General features: G+C 45.1%; 1 protein-coding gene across 2 annotated transcripts in view; it reads right to left on the bottom strand.

Annotated features, from left to right (window-relative positions):
• The window catches only part of SAE1 (SUMO1 activating enzyme subunit 1), an 88,931-nt gene that overhangs the window by 65,774 nt on the left and 1,054 nt on the right, over positions 1-22,103 (bottom strand). Inside the window, exon 1 of one of the 2 annotated variants that reach the window (XM_040634213.1) lies at positions 7,693-7,859. The exons of the other annotated variant lie outside the window; for it this stretch is intronic. Coding sequence (XP_040490147.1) covers positions 7,693-7,790 — 98 coding nt within the window. The 5' untranslated portion in view covers positions 7,791-7,859. Of the gene's footprint in view, positions 1-7,692; positions 7,860-22,103 lie in introns of those variants that run through there. 2 annotated transcript variants of the gene reach the window in all.

Genomic DNA, 22,103 nt, shown 5'->3' with positions numbered 1-22,103 from the left:
AGTGTCCATCACCAGAATTTCATAAATCTGGTCCATAATAAAATAATAATAGCTAACATTTATTGAAGACTCACCACATGCACACAGTCTTTTCGTGTATTATGTTACTTAATCCTCATGACAATCTCATGAGCTGGTATCTTCTTATCCCTAGTTTGCAGCTGAGAAAACAGGCACAAAGAAGTTCACTAGCTTACCCAAGGATACACAGCTAGGAAGTGGCTAATAATCAGCTAGTTCATAAGGGCAAAAAGGGAGAGCGATTCAGATGGTGGGCTCTGAGGCCACACTGCTCTGGTGCACACACGCTATGGAAAACTAGGTAGCCATTAGAAAGAATAAGATAATAAAGGGTCACACTTACTAAGCCGCTACTGTATGCCAAGCCCTGTTCTAAGCAATATATGTGTATTAACTCTGCCAGAAAGGGGTGCCTGGGTGGCTCAGCCGGTTGGGCATCTGCCTCTGGCCTGGGTCATGATCCCAGGGTTCTGGGATCGAGCACCCCACATCGGACTCCTTGCTCAGCAGGGAGCCTTCCTCTCCCTCTGTCTGCTGCTCCCCCTGCTTGTGCTCTCTGTCAAATAAAGAAATAAAAAAATAAAAAAATAAAACAAACTCTGCCTGAAAGGCAGTTACTCTCATTTTGCAGCTAAGAAAGCGGTAGTAGGGGCACCTGGGTGGCCGTTAAGCGTCTGCCTTTGGCTCAGGGCATGATCCCGGCGTTCTGGGATCGAGCCCCACATCAGGCTCCTCTGCTGGGAGCCTGCTTCTTCCTCTCCCACTCCCCCTGCCTGTATTCCCTCTCTCGCTGGCTGTCTTTCTGTCAAATAAATAAAATCTTGAAAGAAAGAAAGAAAGAAAGCAGTAGTAGACAAAATATGTCCATCCCCACCCCCTCCACCACTGCAGATGCCCAAGCTCTCTAATCCCTGGGACCTGTTTATAAATTACCTTATATGACAGAGGGACCTTAGGTGTAATTAAATTAAGATTCTGAAATGGGGAGATTAACCTGGATCACTCCTTGGGTAGGCCCAAGTATTCACAAGGGTCCTTAGGGAGGCATAAGGGTCAGAAGATGCTATGCTGCTGGCTTTGGAAATGAAGGGGCCACGGAGCTAAGGAACACAGGTGGCTTCTACATGCGAGAAAAGTCAGGCAAAAAGACTCTCTCCTAGAGCCTCCGCAGGGAACACGGCCCTATCAGTACCTTGATTTTAGCCCAGTGAAACTGGTTTCAGACTTCTGACCTCTAGAACCGTAAGAGAATAAATCTGTATTGTTTTAAGCCACTAAGTTTGTGGTAATTGTTACAGCAGCAACAGAAAACTAAGATACTGAGGACAGAGTTGTTAAAGAACTTGCCGAAGATCACGTAACTACCAAATGGCAAAGCAGGCATCAACTCAGGAAATACTGCTCCAAAGTCTGCGCTCTCCGAGTTGCATTGCCTCTCAATACCACAAATAAACATAAAATAACATTGCAACATATTACGTATATAGTCCACCAGTAACTGCGATGGCAGTAATTACCATCTACAGAGGGCTCACTAGGTTTGAGGCATGGAACTAGGCACACTACATATACTACTTCACTGATACCTTGATTATTGGGGCACCTGGCTGGCTCAGTCGGTAGAGCACATGACTCAGTCTCAGGGTCCTGAGTTCAGGCCCCACATTGGGTATGAAGCCTACTTAAAATTTTAAAAAACGACTTTGATTATGGTTCTTCACCATGTTTCTTTTGGGCAAAAAAGCATACACACCCTAAATACTGCATGCATTCCTCGCCCTAAAAGTCCAAAGGGCTCCACAGACCCCAGAGTGGGCCATCACGTTTCCATAGCAAAGGATTCAAGTCGGCCTAGAATAAGGAGAAAACTGAGGCTCAGAAAAGGTGTCCAAGCTCTCATAGCTCGTGAGTGGCCAGAACTGGGATAGGAATACAGTTCTGACCACAATCTATGATTTTTCCTCTTTCAATGTCTCCTCCATGTTGTCTTGTACACAATAGGTTCTAAATATATATTTGCTGATTAGGCTCTCTCATCCTTACCTTCTACTGCCACAGGAATATCTTTTAAATTTCTGAGAAGGAAGGAACCAGAGCCTTTTTATCACAATCTTTGAATTCACAATACATACTGCAAGTTAAGTCAAGCCAACTGAATTCCACTCATGGTTAAGAATTCCTAAGACTACCAAATTCACACTTGAACCACATTTACTGAGAGTCTAATGTGTGATAGTGAGTCATACAAAAATCTGGTTTTAAGACTATTTCAAGTAGGGTAAGCACAAAGTCTCCAGGCCAGAGAGAGGTTTAGCATATTTGAGGAACAGAAAGATACAAGAGCTTGAATGAAGTGAGCCAGGGAGATGTAGGCAAGATCAGACAAGGCAGGGCACGAAAGGCAATGGATATTAAAAACTTTGGATTTTATTCTGAATATAAGAGGAAATCACTGGAAGGCTTTATGCAGAGAACTGGCTGTGATCTGATTTTTTTTTTATAATCAATCTGGCTGCTGCGTAGAGACTGGATTATAAACAGTCAAGAGTGGAACAGAGGAGACCAGAGGGGTCTCATCATCAGAGATGATGAGCGTAGTTTGGACTTAGAAATGAAGAAAGGTGGCTGAGATAGTTTGAAGCAGAGCTGATAGGACTTGCCAACAGATTGGACAATAAGGGACAGAGATAAATAAAGAACTCCTAGGTTTCTGGTCTGTGCAACCAGATAAATGGTGAGGCACCTGCATTTGGCAGATCAGACCATTTTCTCCTTTGAAGGTAAACTCATCTTCACTTAACAGTAAAATACTTTTCATTTAAATCTACAATCTTGCTCCATCTAACTGCCCGTTCATTACATTTACTTCAATGACTTGTCAGAATCCAAAACAGAACTTAAGACCGCTCCCCCTACAATCTTCCTCTTCCTTCTGGAGTCACCACTCAACCCACTGACTTTTACTTTACATTTGCCTTATTTATCTCAGCATATTTCCTATATAGCTTCCCTTCTTTTGTTGCTCGCGATTTATGCTTGTCAAATAATTGTAGCTATAATTTACTGAATGCTTTCTGAGCATAGGCACTATTCATACATTATCTCATTTTTTATGTCTTTATTCATTTAAGTAATCTCTACACCCCACTCAAACTCACGACCCCAAAATCAAGAGCTGCATCCTCTTCCCACTGACCCAGCCAGGGACTTCCATGCATTATCCCATTTAATTCTCAACAATCTTATAACATAGATTCTATTATCTTCATTTGAGAAATTAGGAAATTAAAGCACAGAGAAGAAATGCATCCAAGGTTGAATAACTAAGAATTTCTGCCGCTGAGATTCAAACTCAACTATCAACCACTATCAACACTACAATAAGTTGGTCCTTATATGAGACAATCAGGTTTGGCCTCTACAACACAGTACAGACTCAGTGACTATCAGGCAAATGTGTGCCTACGGAACCAACTGAAGTTCTTTTGAACAGCAGCACTGCTGAATAATGAGTCTCTGAAAACAGGAAAATTTTTGAAGTCCCTTTTTTGTAAAGTCAAAATTTCAGAGTTGGAAGAGTCCTTAGAAATGTAGTCACACTCACCTCTCCTTCTTGCAGATGTGGAACTTAAGGCCAACAAACCGTGTGACTGACCCAAGGTCAAGAGAGCTGGTCAGCAGAACTGGGAATTGAACCCATGTTTCTTGACTTCCTAGGTCTTTGCAACGTACAGTCATTTCATCCAACAAATATATCTGAATGTCTACAAATTTGCAAGCGCTGGAAATTTAGTAAGACCAGTCAAACCCCTTTAATTAGCAGACATTTATAAAACACTTGTCCTCATGGAGCTTATCAACTACCTTGCTCTTTCCAGTCACCCTCCCTCCCTTCCTCACACTTAGATACGGGATAAATTACTGTTGAGTGGAAGAAAAATCAGACAGGCCTACGTTGTGAAAGGCAATGCAAAAACTACTGAAACACACATTTTGAAAATATACACAGCTGCCAGCTTAAACACCCTCCTTTACGCTAATTTGACCGGAAGAAGGAGCCCCTAAAGTCGAAACTGACCTGGAGCAGGGGAGGGTATGAACCTGAAGTGAGTGACTTCAATTCAACTCCTACTTCTATTTACTTGGTGCATGACCTTGGGAGTCTGCTCTCTTCCTTGAACCTCATCCATAAAATGAGCTATGTATCACAGCAAGAAATGCAAAGACACATGCTGACGGGGCCAGGCAATTATATCAAATGAGTGAAGTTGAACTAATAGAGAGAATCCCTAGAAAACCCATGTGCCATGTCAGAAGCAGTCTCTACTTAGCTCCAACCAATGTAGAAGGTCTGACTTTTCTATTCTTCAACAGAAGACAGAAATCAGAAATTGCCAGATTAGGGCATGGGGCTGGGGTGGGGTGGGAGGGAAGAGAATCACATCTCTCTCCCAACTTCTCACAATAAAAATTTGAAACACACAAAGTAAAAAGAATAGTTATCATTTTGCCTTTTACCCATACACCTAACATCACGGCACTTCACACCTCTAGCACGCATCTCCAAAAATACAACATTCTCCTCCATAACCATGCCGTTACCACATCTAGAAAATAATTCTCCAATACCACCTAACAGGACTGAATATTCAAATTTTCACTACTGTCTAAAGAATGTTTCTTTAGGAGTTTTCTTTTTTAATCAGGATCCAGTCAAGGTTTACATCTTACATTTGGCTTCACCTCTTCATGCTCTTTTAATCTAGAACACTCCCTTCCCTTGTTTTTTCCATGGCATTGACTTCTGGAATAGAATCAGGACAGTTGTCCTATAAAATGTCCCACATCCTGGACATCTTATCATTACCTCAATGTTCTTTAATTTGTTCCTCTGTTCTCTGAAAGCATGATTAGGCTAAAATAAAAGACAGTCAGCAGGAAAACTTCATAGATGACACACTGAAGTTCTTATTTCACCACAGCAGAAAGCACATTATTAATAATCACTTCCAAAGGCAACAAACTAATTTTTAATTTCTTTGTTTGAATATTTCCTTGGCCTTATGGATTCTAAATTAAGTACTTATTTTTAAATTAAGTCAATTTCTTTCTTTCTCTCTCTTTCCTTCCTTCCTTCTTTTGACTTTATTTTTAAGTAATCTCTACATCCAACATGGGGCTCGAACAATATCAAGAATGTCATGCTCCACTAACTGAGCCACCCAGGTGCCCCAATTTTTTCCTTCTGATGCTCAAATAGTCTCAAATGTGGCAAATTCTAGATTTTTAAATGCTGGTAACTAATTTCAAAAAATTTAAAACAGTATCTGAAAGATACAACCCAGTTTTTAACCTCTAGACAGAGGTTTTTAACCTAAAGACAGAGATCCAAATTATAGATAACCCCTTCCTTCCCTCTCAGGAACCCTCAATCAATCCTTTTCAGGGAGTTCTCCACTGAGTTCGGTACCTCTCCACTCCCTCAGAACAATTCCCATTTCCCAAGAATTCTATACCCTGACTTTGATTTGTCCCTTAGGTCATCTCCTCTTCAGCACCCCCCCATCCATTCTTTACTGCTCCTCAGAGGAATCATTCCTACCCTCTGACAGTTCTCTCACTACATTCCAGCCTAATCTTCACCAGCTTTGCCCCACCTTAAAACTACCTGCTGCCCCAACCCTCTGGATGAGCCCTTCTAATACACTTAGAATCTCTTTCCCCACCCTTTAGGACTTCCTAACACTCAAACCTTCTTCAAAGGGCAGTCCCTAAAATCAGTCAGCCCCACCTATGTCCTCAGGCCCATTTTCACCATTTAATTCCCAATCTTTCACTTCAGATGCCTTGGATCCTCAAACCAATACTTACTAATGACTAACAATGCACCCTCCCCCAACTGCATAAAACCCCACACACCTGAAAGGAGCCTGAAAACTCAGGTTCATCCCACCTCACCTCACCCCCCGACACACATACATTCTCTCTCACCAAAAAATTCTAGAAGCTCCCACCTCTCAAACTAAATTCTCTTGACCTGCCTCCCTCCTTACCCTTAGATCAATTAATTCTATACTGTGGACTCACATCACGTAACTCCCTCGCAACCAGACCTCATCTCTCAATTCAACCACTCATGTATTTCTCCCGTGACATAAATAACCATCTAAAAACCCAAGCCCAAAAGAGAACTCTTGCTTCTTCACTCACCCCACCATCTCAGTCAATAAATGCCAATTCCATCTTTCCAGCTGCTCAAACCAAAGAAACTTTAACGTCATCCTTGAGTTCTGCCTCTCATTCCCTGCACTGTATCCTTCAGCAAATCCCATCCCCTCCCCCACCTTGAAAATACATTCAGAATATATATCTGTCCCCTTCTCTAGAGTTCAAAGCCACCATTACTTATGTACCAAGGGGATTATTGCCAGGGTCTCCTAACCAGGATTCTCATCTCTACTTCTGCCCACTTCAACCTACTCTTCCCACAGCAAGAGAGATCCTTTTAAAATGCAAATCTGATCGCCTTATTCCAGGCTCAAAACTCTCCAGTGGGTTTAACGAACACTCGCAATAAATAAAGCTACTCCTCATTTGGTTCCAACAACCTTGTTTCTTTCTCTCATTTGCCAAGCATGGTCTGGCCTCCAGGATTTTACACTAGCTGTTTTCTCTGTTAGCAAAGTTCTTCCACGTGGCTCCTTTTCCTTCATACAGGTCTGAGGCTCAATATTACCTCTTCAGAGGCCTTCCCTGGCGTCCCTATCACAACAGCTCTCCCACCTCAGCATCCTCCATTGATCCTCTCACCCTGCCGTATTTCTCTCCCTGGCACTTGCATTACCTAATATATTATGTCTTTACGTTTATTGTTTCTCCCACCAGAATGTACACTCCATGCGGGCAAGGAGTCCATCCAGTTAACTAATATATGCTCAGTGCCTAGAACAGTGCTTGTGGCAGGTGCTCAATAAATATTTGATCAAATCAATCACCTCTTTCAAAGACCTCATCCCCTCCGATAACTACTCAGTACCCAAGGTATGCCCAACCCTAGTGCCCAGTCCTCCCTAGACACACCCCCGTACCTAGGCATAAGCACCCTCTTCGGATAGTTCCAGCCCTTAGGCTCTTCGGGCCTCTCAAGATTCTCAGTTGAACTAACTTGCTCCAAAACTCCTCAAAAACCCTCATTCTTTCCAACTGGCCGACCCTTTCGAAGCCACAAGAACGTAAGCTCGCCCGTGTTCGGTGGGCCAGTCTCCCCAGCGTCCAACAGAGAACAGGTTCCTACAATCTACGAATGAATGAACTACGCCCCCACTTCAAGCTTCCCTTGCATCCTCCTACTCCCTTAGCGCCCACCACCACCACTCCCTTCGGGCGTCTGCGTCCCTGAGTTTGAGTCCTCAGGATACCCCCACCGTCCCTCGGAGAGGGACTCCCTCGGAGCGACCCTCCCCACCACCCTGGGTGGTCCCCGCTTCCCACATCTTCCAGAAACACCCCTAACCAACCCCTCCAGTCCTCTCAAGAAGGCCACCACCCCCGGGCACTTTATTCCCGCCTCCTCGCTTCGAATCAGACCCTCCGGCCCCGTGAGGGCCGCGAACGCCTCAGACCAGACGCCCCCTCCAGACCCTCAGTCCCACAAGCCGCTCTGGCCCTGACCGTTTCTGGGCCTCCAATCCCCACAGACGGATCTGCCGGTCATACTGCGCCGCCTCCTCCTCGCTGATGCCGCCGCCAGCCTCCTCCTTCTCCACCATGGCGCCGGCTCTAGCTGCCTGCACTCAGGTCCTGCCCACGGCAACCGCCCGCCGGCCCCACGCGCCGCCAACCGCCGCCGGCCGCGCGCCCGGGCCTCCTCTGCGCCTGCGCCAGGGACAGCGCCTGCGCAGCACCTCCTCCACCGCCCGCCCCGCCCCTAGAGCCCGGGACCACGTGGACCTCCCCAGCCTCAAAGGCGGGCCGGCGGGACTGCCCGTCACGTGATGGGGCTCCAGCCAATCCTGGCCCCAAAATGGCGCGATTTAACGCCCCGAGAGTAAAGATACCCAAGTGTTGATTTATGGGGCTGTTAATTCATCAAATATTTATCGAGCACCTGCTGAAATCCCGGCTTTGAGGGTGTTTGAAATAGAGCAGCGAATAAAATAGACAAAGCCCTGCCCTCATGGAGCTTACGTTCCATTGAGGAGAGCCCAGAGACTAGAAATCAGGCCATGATAAATGCTGTGGAGAAAAATAAAGCCGGGTATGGGACTAGATGGTTGCAGGAGTGGCCAGAGAGAAGGTCGCTCAGAGAAAGTGATACCGAACAGAGGTCTGAAGGGACGGAATAAACAAGCCATGTGGATAACTGGGAGATAGAACATTTCCGGTCAGGGGAAACAGCCGGTGCAAAGGCCCTGAAGCTGGAATGTGCTAGCATAGCTGAGGAACTGTGGAGAGGGCAAGGTGGCTGGAGCAGAGTGGGAGAATGGTCAGGTGCTAAGAGGTGAAATCATAGATGAAGCAAGTGGAACATCCTGTACGGCCTTGTAGGCTAGTACTAGCTGATACCTATTTTCCTTAGGCAAGATGTCTTTCTATTATCCATTCAACAAATACTTACTAAGCACTTGTTACATGTCAACCATTGATCTCAGTGCTAGGCTAGGTAGAGCACTGAAAAAAGAAAAAAAAATGCCTTGTCATGGAGTTAAAATGCGTTTTACATGAATCTTTCTCAAACCCTTATGAGATTAGTTAGGTTTTTTAACATTGCTATTTCAGAGCTAAGGAGTCTCAGGTCCAGTAAAGTTAAGTTAGTAGCCTGAACCAAGTCTTATATCTTAGAAGTAGTGAAACTAAAATTCAAACCCAGGTGGTGTGGCCTACATGCTTCATCAGAAGGTTATACTGCTGGTGGTATATTAAGCTTCCACTATGTTCTCTGATCTTGCCCCTGAGGTACATACTCTGTGAACCTCAGAGATGGATATTTCGTTTCCTTTTACAGATTACAACTGTGGGACTCAGAAAGGGGTAGGAATTCATCCAAGATCACAATATCACTCAAAAAAAAGTTTGGTCAGTGGCGCCTGGGTGGCTCAGTCATTAGGAGTCTGCCTTCGGCTCAGGTCATGATTCCAGGGTCCTGGGATCCATCCCCGCATCGGGCTCCCTGCTCAGCGGGAAGCCTGCTTCTCCCTCTCCCACTCTCCCTGCTGGTGTTCCCTCTCTCACTGTGTTTCTCTCCAATAAATAAAATCTTAAAAAAAAAAAAAAGTTTGCTCAATGCTTACTCTTGGTTATGGACATGGAACAAATTATGTAAAAAATTAGGGACTGAAAACAACAATAAATAATTATTATCTCTTCTAGTTTCTGTGGGTCTGGGATTCAGAGCAGCTTGTCTGGGCTGTTGCGGCACAAGATCTTTCATGAAGATGTAGTCAGATGTCAGCTGGGGCTACAGTCATCTGATGGCTTGTGATGAAAGATCCCTTTCCAAGGTGACTCACTCCTATGGCTGGCAAGTTGATGTGGGCTGACGGCTGGGAACCTCAGTTCCTCTCCACGTGAGTCTAACCACCGGGTTGCTGGAGTGTCCTCATGACATGGTGGCTGGCTTCCCCCAGAGTGAGTGATCCATGAGAGCAAGGTGAAAGGAGCAATGCCTTTTATTTTATTTTATTTTTTCTTTTAAAGATTTCATTAAATTTTTGAGAGAGAGAACACGAGCAGGGGGAGGGGCAGAGGGAGAAGCAGACTCTCCGCTGAGCAGGGAGCCCGCTGGGCTGGATCCCAGGATCCAGGATCATGACCTGAGCAGATGGCAGACACATAGCCAACTGAGCCACCCAGGCACCCCAGCAATATCTTTTATAATTCAGCCTTGGAAGTCACACACTGCCACTTCTGCAATATCTCATTAATTTTACACAGTTGTATTCATTGTAAAAGAGGACAATACAGGGGCATGAATATGGCGAACAAAAGAAACATGGATCTGCTCTGTGTTGTGCTGACCAGCTAATAGGGAAGACAGGAAGTATTTTATCAGCCAAAGAATTATTCACTACTCTCGAAAAATATTTACCATACCCCTACTACGCGTTTGACTTTGTGCCAGGCCCTGGGGATACAATAATGATAAAAATGGACATACTCCTGCTTTAGGGACAGTCATAACCCAGTGGGAGAGATAAAACAGTCACATAAATATAAACAGAAACTTCGTGAAGTGCTGTGAAGGAAAAGAAGAAAGAGCTATGACAGCATGTGACTTAGTGTTGGAGTCAGAAAAAGGCTATTATGAGAATGTAAACTTTCTGCTGAGCTTTAGCGTAAAGTTTAGATAACAAAACACAGGAAAACCAGACAGAAAGGATGGCTGCACCTGCTGTGACCCAGAATTTTTTTTTTTTTAAAGATTTTATTTATTTCTTTGACAGACAGCAAGGGAGCACAAGCAGGGGGAACAGCAGAGGGAGAGGGAGAAGCAGGCTCCCTGCCAAGCAGGGAGCCCAAGGCAGGGCTCGATCCCAGGACCCTGGGATCATGACCGAGTCAAAGGCAGATGCTTAACCATCTGAGCCACACAGATGCCCCTGTGACCCAGAATTTAAGTTCATTCTCTCTCTTTTTTTAAAAAAGATTTTGTTTACTTATTTATTTGTTTGAGAGAGGAAGAGAAGGGGGGGTGGGGGAGAGGGGCAGACAGAGAGGGAGAAGCAGGCTCCCCACTGGGCAGGGAACCCATTGAGGGGCTCAATCCCAGGACCCTGGGATCATGACCTGAGTCAAAGGCAGACACTTAACTGTTTAACCAACTGAGCCACCCAGGAGCCTCTCCTTCTTTCTGACTCTGCCTCCCTGAGGGTATCTCCTTGACCCTTACTCCTCCACCCCCACACACTCTGTGGGAAGTTTAAAACATGTCCACAAATCTGGGGCACCTGGCTGGCTTAGTTGGTGGAGTACACGGCTCTTGATCTGGAGGTCATGAGTTCAAGCCCCATGTTGCACGTAGAGCTTATTTAAAAAAATAATAATAATAAATAAAACATGCCCACAAATCCTTTGATATTTTTCAACAATATTGAAGGGGGGGGGAATACGTGTCCCCTGTCCTTGAATCTGTACTCTGTGACTGCTTGATCAATAGAACAAAATGAAAGTGAACGCTGAGCCAATTTCTACATCCAGGCCTTAGGAACCGAGCAGCTTGGGACACCTGGGTGGCTCAGTCGGTTAAGTGTCTGCCTTCAGCTCAGGTCATGATCTCAGAGTCTAGGGACTGAGTCCCACATCCGGCTCCCTGCTCAGCGGGGAGTCTGCCTCTTCCTCTGCCCTTCCCTCTCCCCCTCCCCCTGCTTATGCTCGCACACACTCTGTCTTTGACAAATAAATAAACAAAATCCTTTTTCTTTTAAGATTTTATTTATTTATTTGAGAGAGAGAGAGAGCACAAGCAGAGGTGGGGGGCAGAGGGAAAGAGAGAAATAGGCTGGCCGCTGAGCAGGGAGCCCGACGCAGGGCTTGATCCCTGGACCCTGGGATCATGACCTGAGCCAAAGGCAGATACTTAGCAAACAGAGCCACACAGGCGCCCCCAAATAAATAAAATTCTTAAAAAAAGAGAAAGATAATGAGGCATTGACACATGCTATGACATGTCCCAGAAACATTATGCTAAGTGAAAGAAGTCAGTATGAAAGCTGATGAAAAAAAAATAGATGGTGGTGATGATGGCATAACATTGTGAATGTCCTCAATGCCACTGAGTTGTATACTTAAAATGGACAAAATGCTGGAGGGCCCACTGGCTCAGTCAGTAGACCATGGGACTCTTGATCTCCGGGTCATAAGACCCACACTGGGCATAGGGCTTACTTAATTTTAAAATATGGTTAAAATGGTGGATTTTATGTTATATATGTTTTTAATCACATTGTAAAAAATTAATAATGCAATATACCAAAACCCACTGAATTGTGCTTTAAATAGGAGAATCGTGTGCTATGTGAATATCTCAGTAAAGCTGTAAAATAAAAAAAAAGAAAGAAAAGAAATGGAAGCTTCCACTTTCCCTTCCTTGGGACGCTTGATTTTTAATCCCAGCCTCCTTGCTAGGAGAAGCCAAAACAGCCCGAAGAGAAGTCCACGTGGAGAGGAGCCAAAGCTCCGTGCCCTCAGGGAAGCCAACAGCCCCAGGCAACAGCCGGCACCAAGCTGTTGGCCATGTGAGTGAGCCATCCTGGAGCTGGACCCTCTGGCCGCTGGTCAAGCCACCCCAGATAGAGCAGAGACAAACCATTCCTTCCAAGTCCCGCCCAAAGTTCCAATCAGTAAGCAAAATAAACAATTGCTGTTGATTTACAGGACAAAGTTTTGGGCTCACTTGTTACCTGGCATTAGATTACCTGGATACTGTCCCCTACCAACTCTCTGCTCATGCTTTCTTCTTCCCCTATAATGTTTCCTTCTCCATCCCTCCACCTGGTTTGCAGCCATTCACATGCAAACAGACTCTCTCTGTCAATCTTTCTCTTTCCTCACCCTGCTCTCTTTCTCTCCCTCTCTTTCCCCTTCTCTACCAACACTTTCTGAATTGAGTTTCTCCGACATGCTTTCATTCAGTGTTCCCCGAGGACCTTCTCTGTGCCCAGCCCTGTGCTAGGTGATACATAAACCCTGGGGGACTACCTTGTCCTGTGGGGTCACAGATCTCTCGGAGGAAGTAATGACCAAGTATTGACATAAGGAATGAAGACTGGTCAGGTGACTGAGCCATGGGGACTGAAGGGGATAAAGGCATCAATTAAGAAACTAGATCATGGGGGTGTCTGGCTGGCTCAGTTGGTAGAGCGTGTGACTCTTAATCGCAGGCTTGTGAGTTTGAGCCCCAAGTTGGGTGTAGAGATTACCTAAAAATAAAATGTTAAAAAAATTCTTTAGGGGCACCTGGGTGGCTCAGTCGTTAAGCGTCTGCCTTCAGCTCAGGTCATGATCCCAGGGCCCTGGGATCGAGCCCCACATCAGGCTCCCTGCTCAGCAGAAGCCTGTTTCTCCCTCTCCCACTCCCCCTGCTTGGGTTCCTTCTCTAGCTGTCTCTCTCTGTGTCAAATAAGTAAGTAAAATCTTAAAAAAAATAAAAATAAAAAACTCTTTTAAAAAACTAATAAATTAAAAATAAGAAAAGAAAGAAACCAGATCACGGGGATGCCTGGCTGGCTCAGTGGCTACAGGGCTGTGAGTTCGAGCCCCACATTGGATGTAAAGATTACTCAGAGTCTTTTTAATTTTTTTTAAGTAGGCCCCACACCCAATGTGGGGCTCAAACCCACGACCCTAAGATCAAGAGTTGCGTGATCATGGGACCCCTGGGTGGCTCAGATGGTTAAGCGTCTGCCTTCGACTCAGGTCATGATCCCGGGGTCCTAGGATCAAGCCTGGGATCCAGCCCGAGTCAGGCTCCCTGTTCAGCGGGGAGTCTGCCTCTCCCTCTCCATCTGCCTCTTTCTTGCGCTCTCTCTCTCTCCCTCTCTCTCAAATAAATAAATAAATAATCTTAAAAAAAAAATCAATGCAGGGAATTTTTTTTTTTTAATGATTTTTTATTATATTATGTTAGTCACCATACAGTACATCCCCGGTTTCCGATGTAAGGCTCGATGATTCATTAGTTGTGTATAACACCCAGTGCACCATGCAATACGTGCCCTCCTTACTACCCATCACCGGTCTATCCCATTCCCCCACCCCCCTCCCCTCTGAAGTCCTCAGTTTGTTTCTCATAGTCCATAGTCTCTCATGTTTCATTCCCCCTTCTGATTACCCCCCCCCTTTCTTTATCCTTTTCTTAATGCAGGGAAATTTTTTGAGAATGAATAGGCCAGATTCTCTTAAACACTTCCTGCATGTAAAAGCCCAAATATGTACAAATTCCTTAAACCAAAACATTAATTCCAGAAGCCTGAGCCGCTTGAAAACCTCTATATTTAACTCCAAATAATCCCAAGGTTAAATAATGCCAACTAAGGAAATAATTATGGCAACAACAGGATTCAGTAAATTCTCTTGATTATCACTGTGGCCGATTGCATTTTGCAGTCGACTTAACAGTATCTCCCGTTCTTAGAGGTCATTTTTTTAAGGATTTTATTTATTTATTTGAGAGAGAGAGAGATCAAGGAAGAGTATGAGCTGGGGGCGAGGGTGAGGGAGAGGCAGACTCCCCGCTGAGCAGGGAGCCTGATGTGGGGCTGATCCCAGGACCCCGGGATCATGATCTGAGCCGAAGGCAGACGCTCAACTGACTGAGCCACCCAGGCTCCCCCCGCCCCCGCAATCTTCTTTTTTGAGGTTGACTATATTCCATTGTTAAATATATACCACATTTTGTTTATCCATCCATCCATTCATTCAGTAGATGCTTGGGTTGCTTTTAACCTTCTGACTATTGTGAGTAATGTCACTATAAACCAATGTGTACAAACATCTCTTGGAGACCCTGTTGAGACCATGGGATATATACCCATGGGGCAGTTTGTTTTTCAGCAACAGCTAATCAGAGCAGCTGCCAAAACTGAAATTTTGTCACTTCAAGGGGGTGGAGAGCAGTGTTTCAATAGATCGGGCCCCTGGGTTTCAGAATGACATAATTACTTCCACCCAGGTGACTGTTCATCCTTAACCAAGGAAGTGGTTCTCGGTCCCACCTGCACATTAGGATTATCTGGGGAGTTTTTCCGCAAATATAGCGCCCAGGCCCCACCTTCAGAGACTGATTAATTGGTCTGGGGTGGAGCTGAGACATTGGGATTTTTACAAAATGCTCCCCAGATGATTCTAAAATGCAGTCAGGGTGGAGAACCCTGGAGCAAAGATCTGTGTGGTGTTTTTATTCCTGCTTCAATTCTTTTCCTGCCCTTCCTGCTAGAACCAAAGAACAATTAGGGTTGTTTAAAATACTTCAATTAGGGGCGCCTGGCTGGCTCAGTCAGTGGGACCTGTGACTCTTGATCTCAGAGTCTTGAGTTCAAGCCCCGCATTGGGCGTAGGGCTTACTTAAAAAACAAATGGGGGGGGGGCGCCTGGGTGGCACAGTGGTTAGGCGTCTGCCTTCGGCTCAGGGCGTGATCCCGGCATTATGGGATCGGGCCCCACATCAGGCTCCTCCGCTGTGAGCCTGCTTCTTCCTCTCCCACTCCCCCTGCTTGTGTTCCCTCTCTCGCTGGCTGTCTCTATCTCTGTCGAATAAATAAATAAAATCTTAAAAAAAAAAAAAAATAGGGGCGGGCACCTGGCTGGCTCAGTGGAGTGCCTGACTCTTGATCTTAGGGTTGTGAGTTCAAGCCCCATATTGGGTGTAGAGATTACGTAAAAATAAATAAACCTAAAAAAGTGCTTAACTAGCAGAGCAGGGGGATGGTCAGTGAGTAGGAGTAAGGAACTGAGTTTAGCTGAGTTTATTTTTATTTTTTAAAGATTTATTTGTTTATTTTAGAGACAGAATGTGCTATGGGAGTTGGGGGGAGGGTGTCAGGGGAGGAGCAGAGGGAAAGANNNNCTAGAGCAGACTCCCCACTGAGCTTGGAGCTTGGATGGGGGCTTGATCGATCCCACAACCCTGAGATCATGACCTGAGCCTAAATCCAGAGTCAGATGCTTAACCCACTGAGCCACCCAGGAGCCCCTGGGTGAGTTTATAATTCTTGAAGTTGGGTAATAGGTACATGAGTGTTCGTTTTACTTTTCCCTCTATTTTTGTATATGTTTGAATTTTTCCACTAGTAAAAGTTTTTTATTTTTATATTTTTTAAGATTTTATTTATTTATTTGAGAGAGAGCGAGAGCACGAGCTGGGGCGGGGTTAGGGGAAGAAGGGGTAGAGGCAGAGGGAGAAACAGCTCTCCGTGGAGCAGGGAGCCCGACATGGGGCTTGATTCCAGGACCCCAAGATCATGACTGGAGATGATTAACCTACTGAGCCACCCAGGCGCCCCTAAAAGAGTCTTTTATTTATTTTTTATTTTTTTTTAAAGATTTTATTTATTTATCCAACAGAGATAGAGACAGCCAGCGAGAGAGGGAACACAAGCAGGGGGAGTGGGAGAGGAAGAAGCAGGCTTATAGCAGAGGAGCCTGATGTGGGGCTCGATCCCATAATGCCAGGATCACGCCCTGAGCCGAAGGCAGACGCTCAACCGCTGTGCCACCCAGGCGCCCCTAAAAGAGTCTTTTAAAACCCTCATTTTATTTTTTTAAAATTTATTTTATTTTTTTAAAGATTTTATTTATTAATTTGACAGAGACAGCCAGCGAGAGAGGGAACACAAGCAGGGGGAGTGGGAGAGGAAGAAGCAGGCTTCCAGCAGAGGAGCCTGATGTGGGGCTCGATCCCAGAACGCCGAAAACCCTCATTTTAAAGTCCTGAATCCCAAACTCTTGAACTATGCTGCGCTACCTTCTGATCCCAGGGGAAAATGCCCGTGACAGGCTCGAATAACCTCTTTGCACAGGATAGACATTTGGAAGTCTGAATAACCATGCTGCAGAGAGTTATATCAAGTGTCTGTTGGATAAGCCTTTGGAAATAAACACTTCGGCTGAGTTGTCTTATATTTTTAAGCAAAATGTGCATGTATCATAGAAATAAAAATAAAGGGAGTCAAACTATTTTGAAGGGCTAAGACTGATCCTTTGCATTAAATGATTTATTAGTTAATATACTGACCTTGAAATGACCCTGAAGATCCATGGCATGTAGTCATTTCTAATTGGTTAGGGAGTGACCTGATCTATTCCTTGTGAGAATGCAGTAACTTTTGTAAAATGATCACTTTGTGGAAAGAGCCCTCAAAATCAAGCAACCTGCCCTATAAATTACTTTCCCCTGCTCTTCTAGACTCATTAAACATCTAAAAGAGTCCCTTTTCCTTTTTTTCTTTTTCCCAAAGATTTTATTTATTTATTTGACAGAGAGAGACAGCCAGCCAGAGAGGGAACACAAGCAGGGGGAGTGGGAGAGGAAGAAGCAGGCTCCCAGCGGAGCAGGGAGCCCGATGAAGGACTCGATCCCAGGACTCTGGGATCATGACCTGAGCCAAAGGCAGACGCTTAACGACGGAGCCACCCAGGTGCCCCTGAAAGGGTCCCTTTTCCCACTCCCCCCCCTTATACTTTCCTAAAGCTTATTGAGAAAATTTAATGTAATGGTATATTCTCAAATTTGGGGGTATACATGTTTTTAAAAACTTTTTGTATTAAATAAAATTCGCATAAAAGAAGAAATTCACATAACTTAAAAGTAACCATTTTATTTAAGTTTTTTTTTTTAAGTTTGTTTATTCAAGCAAACCTACACCCAATGTGTGCTTGAACTCACGACCCTGAAATCAAGGGTTGCACGTTCTACCAACTGAGTGAGCCAGGCGCCCCTAAAATTAACCATTTTAAAGCGAACAGAAGTGCCTGGGTGGCTCAGTGGGTTAAGCTTTTGACTCTTGCTTTCAGCTGGGGTCATGATCTCAGGGTCCTGGGATCAAGCCCTGCATCGGCTCTGCGTTGGGCATGGAGCCTCTCTCTCCCTTTCCCTCTCCTCCTCCCCTGCTCTCTCTCTCTTAAGAAAAAATAAATAAAGTGAACAATTTGATGGCGTTCAGTACATTCACCAGGCTGTGCAACCACCCCCTCTTTCTAGTTCCAACACATTTTCATTACCCCAAATGTGGTAATATACATCTCGTAAATTCCCAGGTCTGCCATGACTTTGCTATGCACATAATTCCAAAACTGGAAAAGTTCAGCATTACAGTTTAATATAACAGTATAAATAGCTCTTTCCATTATTTAAAAACTACCACTAATTTTGTTCATTAGCCCCTGTTCTCTAGAGCCAGTAACAGCCCCCTCATTATTGTGATGCCCAGAAAAGTCCCCACAAACTTCCAAAACGCCCTCAAGGGAGCAATACTGTCCTCTCGGGAACCAGTTGACAACCCAAAAATAAAAACAAATTTCCCACGATAATTCCCAAAATGTCCTCTAGGGGGCGACATCATTTCCTCGAGAACCAAGTGGACCAATGCTCTAGCCTGGCCTTCATTACCAGCCCCCTCCCCATTTCCCAATAAATCCAGGGTTGCATTAGGAAGAAACAGGAAATAGCTATTGGGTTGGCAGTCAGCAAGATCCCACATACCATAATGCCTCTCTTTGGTCAATAGTCTCCTCCTTTCTTCTCTAGTTATTTCCAGAGGCTGGAGTCAGTTTCTGGTGTTTCTTCCACGTGGTGTGATGACTTCTCTGTAAAGCTCCCCTTATTCACGGTGTAAAGAACACACCCTAGAGCTTCCCCTATAACTAAAAAAATAAAATCCTTGGCCAGAATATTGATGTTCCCAGAATAGAAACAGGTACCAGGGAAGCGTTGGTCAGACGTAGGGCCATCACAGATTTCATCTCAGAAAAACACAAGGATCTGCCAAGCTTAGAGACATTTTGGAGGTCCAGAGGAAGAATTTTGTTATTTGGGGGATATTTTCTTTCCTAAAATACAGGGCAAGTTGCTAAAACTTGCAACTGTCCTCTGCTCCCTACCACCACTACACACACACACACACACACACACACACACACACATATACACACACAGAAAAATCCACATTGTTTGGTGGCTCTCTTGGAATTTTTTTTTTAAGTCTTTATTTATTTGATAGAGAGCACACAAGCAGGGGGAGCAGTAGAAGGAGAGGGAGAAACAGGCTCTCCACTGAGCAGGGAGCCCGATGTGGGGCTCGATCCCAGGACTCTGGGATCATGACCTGAGCCAAAGGCAGTTGCTTAACCGACGGAGCCACCCAGGCACCCTGTCTCTTGGAATTTCAGAGGCAACTTGTATCAAGGGTGGGAGATTTTCTCTCACTCATCAGCCAAGAAAGCTCTAAGGCCGCTAGGGCCGCATGCAAGAGAAGTTTCTCTAGATGTATTGCCCAAGGTGTATTGCAAAGGACTGCCATTTGGTCTTTAATCCAGTCATCCAGGGGTTCTCAAAAGTGACAAATATACTACACTTTATGTGACTGTTCTCCTACTGATGGGCATTTAAGTAGTTCCCAATTAGGGACTATTTTTTTTTTTATTAGTGCTGCTGTGAACATTCTTGTTCATGCCTTTTGGTACATATTTGTTAGATATATACTTTTGGGTGGAATTGTTAAATCATAAGGCAGGCTTATTTTCAGCTGTAGTTTATACTGCCAAGCCATCTTCCCAAGTGTTTTTTGTGGGTTTTTTTTAAGATTATTCATTTGAGAGAGAGAAAGAGCATGAACAGGGGGGAGAGGCAGAGGGAGAAGGAGAAGCAGACAGCAGGGAGGCCAATGCGGAACTCGATCCCAGGACCCAATCCGAGGACCTAGAGATCATGACCTCAACCAAAGGCAGACGCTTAACCATCTGAGTCATCTAGGTGCCGCCCCCCACCTTTTTTAAAGATTTCATTTTTAGGTTATCTCTACACCCAATGTGGGGCCTGAACTCATTACCCCCAGATCAGTAGTCAGACGCTTTTCCCACTGAGCCAGCCAGGCACCCCTTCCAAACTGGTTCTAAGGGAGATACTATGTTTCTCCTCTACTCTAAAGCTCTATACTTCTGTACTCCTGTCACCAAATGCTTGGAGGTTTTCTTACAGCAAGCAGTTCTGCAACTGGGGGATACCGGCTGAAGTTCCACACTGCAATTCCGTGCTGCTACTATCTCCCTGGAGTTAGCAGGCGATCCCACAGGTTAAGAGCTTGTTGTCATTAAGACAGCCCACCCCCAGCCTCGGCCTTGAAGTGGAAGCACTTCTGATTGACTGGCTATAAATAGGAGGGTTCCCACGACCTCTTCTGGTTCCATTAACTTGCTAGAGTGGCTCAGCAGAACTCAGGAAAACAGTTTACCTACTAGACTACTGGTTTACTACAAAGGGTATTAAAGGATATGAATAAAGTCATTCATGAGGGAACCAGCAGAAAAATACAGCTGGTTCAAGCTGGAGATGAGAAGTGGGTATGTACAGACAACATAAAAAAGAATGCTGGAGGGGCGCCTGGGTGGCTCAGTCGGTTGAGTGTCTGATTCTTGCTTTCCGCTCAGGTCAGGATCTCAGGGTCATGAGAACCAGCCTTGTATTGGGTTCTGTGCTCAGCGGGGAGTCTGCCTGAAATTCTTCCCCTTCCTCTCCTTCTGCCCCTTCCCCAACTTGTGTGTGTGTGCACATGTGCTTTCTCAAATAAATAAATCTTAAAAAAAAAAAAAAAAGAATGCAGGAATTAGGTTGGAAAGTTTGATACAAAACTGATTAAATATCATTCAAGGTTGTCTTTTCTGCGAGACAAAAACCATTTGAAACTTCAGAGTCCTCCTTAACTTTTCAGAGTCTAGACCTTCATCAACAAATAGTAAGTCAAAGTGACATCTAGAGGGGCGCCTGGGTGGCTCAGTCGATGAAGGGTCTGCCTTTGGCTCAGGTCATGATCCCAGGGTCTTGGGATAGAGCCTGGCATCGAGCCCCGCAATAGGCTCCCTGTCTCTCCCTTTGACACCCCCCCCCCAACTTGTGCTCTCTGCTCTCTCTCAAATACATTTTTTAAAAAGTGACATCTAGAATGTCAGAAGGGCTTGACAATTTTAGACAGCGTTCTAGTAGGACACTGAAAAGGCATGGAGAATCTTCCTGCCTCATGGGATTTGCAGATGTTCTCATTTTTTCTTTCTTCTTTTTTTTAAGATTTTATTTATTTGAGAGAGAAAGTGAGTGAGAGAGAGCAAGCGGGCACAAGCCTGGGTGGGGGAGAGGCAGAGGGAGCAGCTGACTCCCAGCTAAGCAGAGAGCCCCAATGCGGGACCTGATCCCAAGACCCTGGGATCATGACCTGAGCCTAAGGCAGACGCTTCACCGACTGAGCCACCCTGGTGTCCCTCTCATTTTCTTCATTACCCAAAAGGAGATGGCCCTCTAGAATTCTGGAATGGCCTGCTGAAGCTTCAGAGATGGCACCAGCTGGTGACCACAGCTTGAAAGGACGGGGTCCTGTCCTCCATGCGGTCCAAGGTCTCCACAAGTGTTGTTTCATCCATAGCTAGAATACACGGGGTTCAGAAATCAAGGCACAGAAGAGGAAGGACGATTTGCAGTATTTTCTTTTCCATTCTTATAGCCCTGCTCTACTAGTCTTGCGTTAAAGAAAACTTCTGGACAATTTCGTTAAAAGCATTGTGCCAACATTTTATTACAGTCATGCATGCAAGGCGGAAAAAAAAGATCTCTTGTGGGTGAATGAGAAATTTATTCTTGGTAAGGACACTTGATGGGGGAAGAGAATGGTTAAATAACCATCATGAAATTAGACACTAGATCCAGAAGAAAAGATTGAACATTGTGAGTCTTGACTGGCAGGCAGTCAGCTGTCAAGTGGGTGGACCACCACCAGTTTCCCAGAACAAATTTCATACCACCAAAATTCACTCAAAAACGGCTTAAATATATTTTTTAAAGGTTTTCTTTATTTCACAGAAAGAGAGCACAAGCAGGAGCAGCAGCAGAGGGAGAGGGAGAAGAAGAGGGAGAAGCAGGATCGCCGCAGAGCAAGGGGAGCCGGATGTGGGACTTGATCTCAGGACCCTGGGACCCCAAAGGCAGACGCTTAACTGACTGAGCCACCCAGGCACCCACGGCTTAAATATTTTTATCAGGAAATAGAATTACCTCACTGAAGGAGGCTGTAAATTATTCTTACAAAAGGCTTAAGTCCCAAAAAGGTTTGGGACATTTTTTTTTGGTAGGGTTAATATACCAGGAAGTGACTGGGTGCCTTCACCTCCAGATTTATCTTTCACACCGGTTGAGGGTTTTTTTTTTTTTTTTTTTTTTCCTGGAACCCAAATCGTCCTTCCCTTGGCCATGTCTGAAATAAGCTATTTCCTCCGCCTGGCACTTTCTCTTCTCCTTCCTATCTCAACTTGAACAATCCCCCCTGGGCGCCCCCTCCCCTCCACATTAATAGAGGCTCCCTTTTAATTACCAGGTCGTTGTCCAC

The sequence above is a fragment of the Ursus maritimus genome, unplaced genomic scaffold, assembly GCF_017311325.1.
Source record: "Ursus maritimus isolate PB19 unplaced genomic scaffold, ASM1731132v1 scaffold_19, whole genome shotgun sequence".
In the NCBI taxonomy this organism is placed as follows: Eukaryota; Metazoa; Chordata; class Mammalia; order Carnivora; family Ursidae; genus Ursus; species Ursus maritimus.
This window is presented reverse-complemented; position numbering and strand designations above follow the sequence as displayed.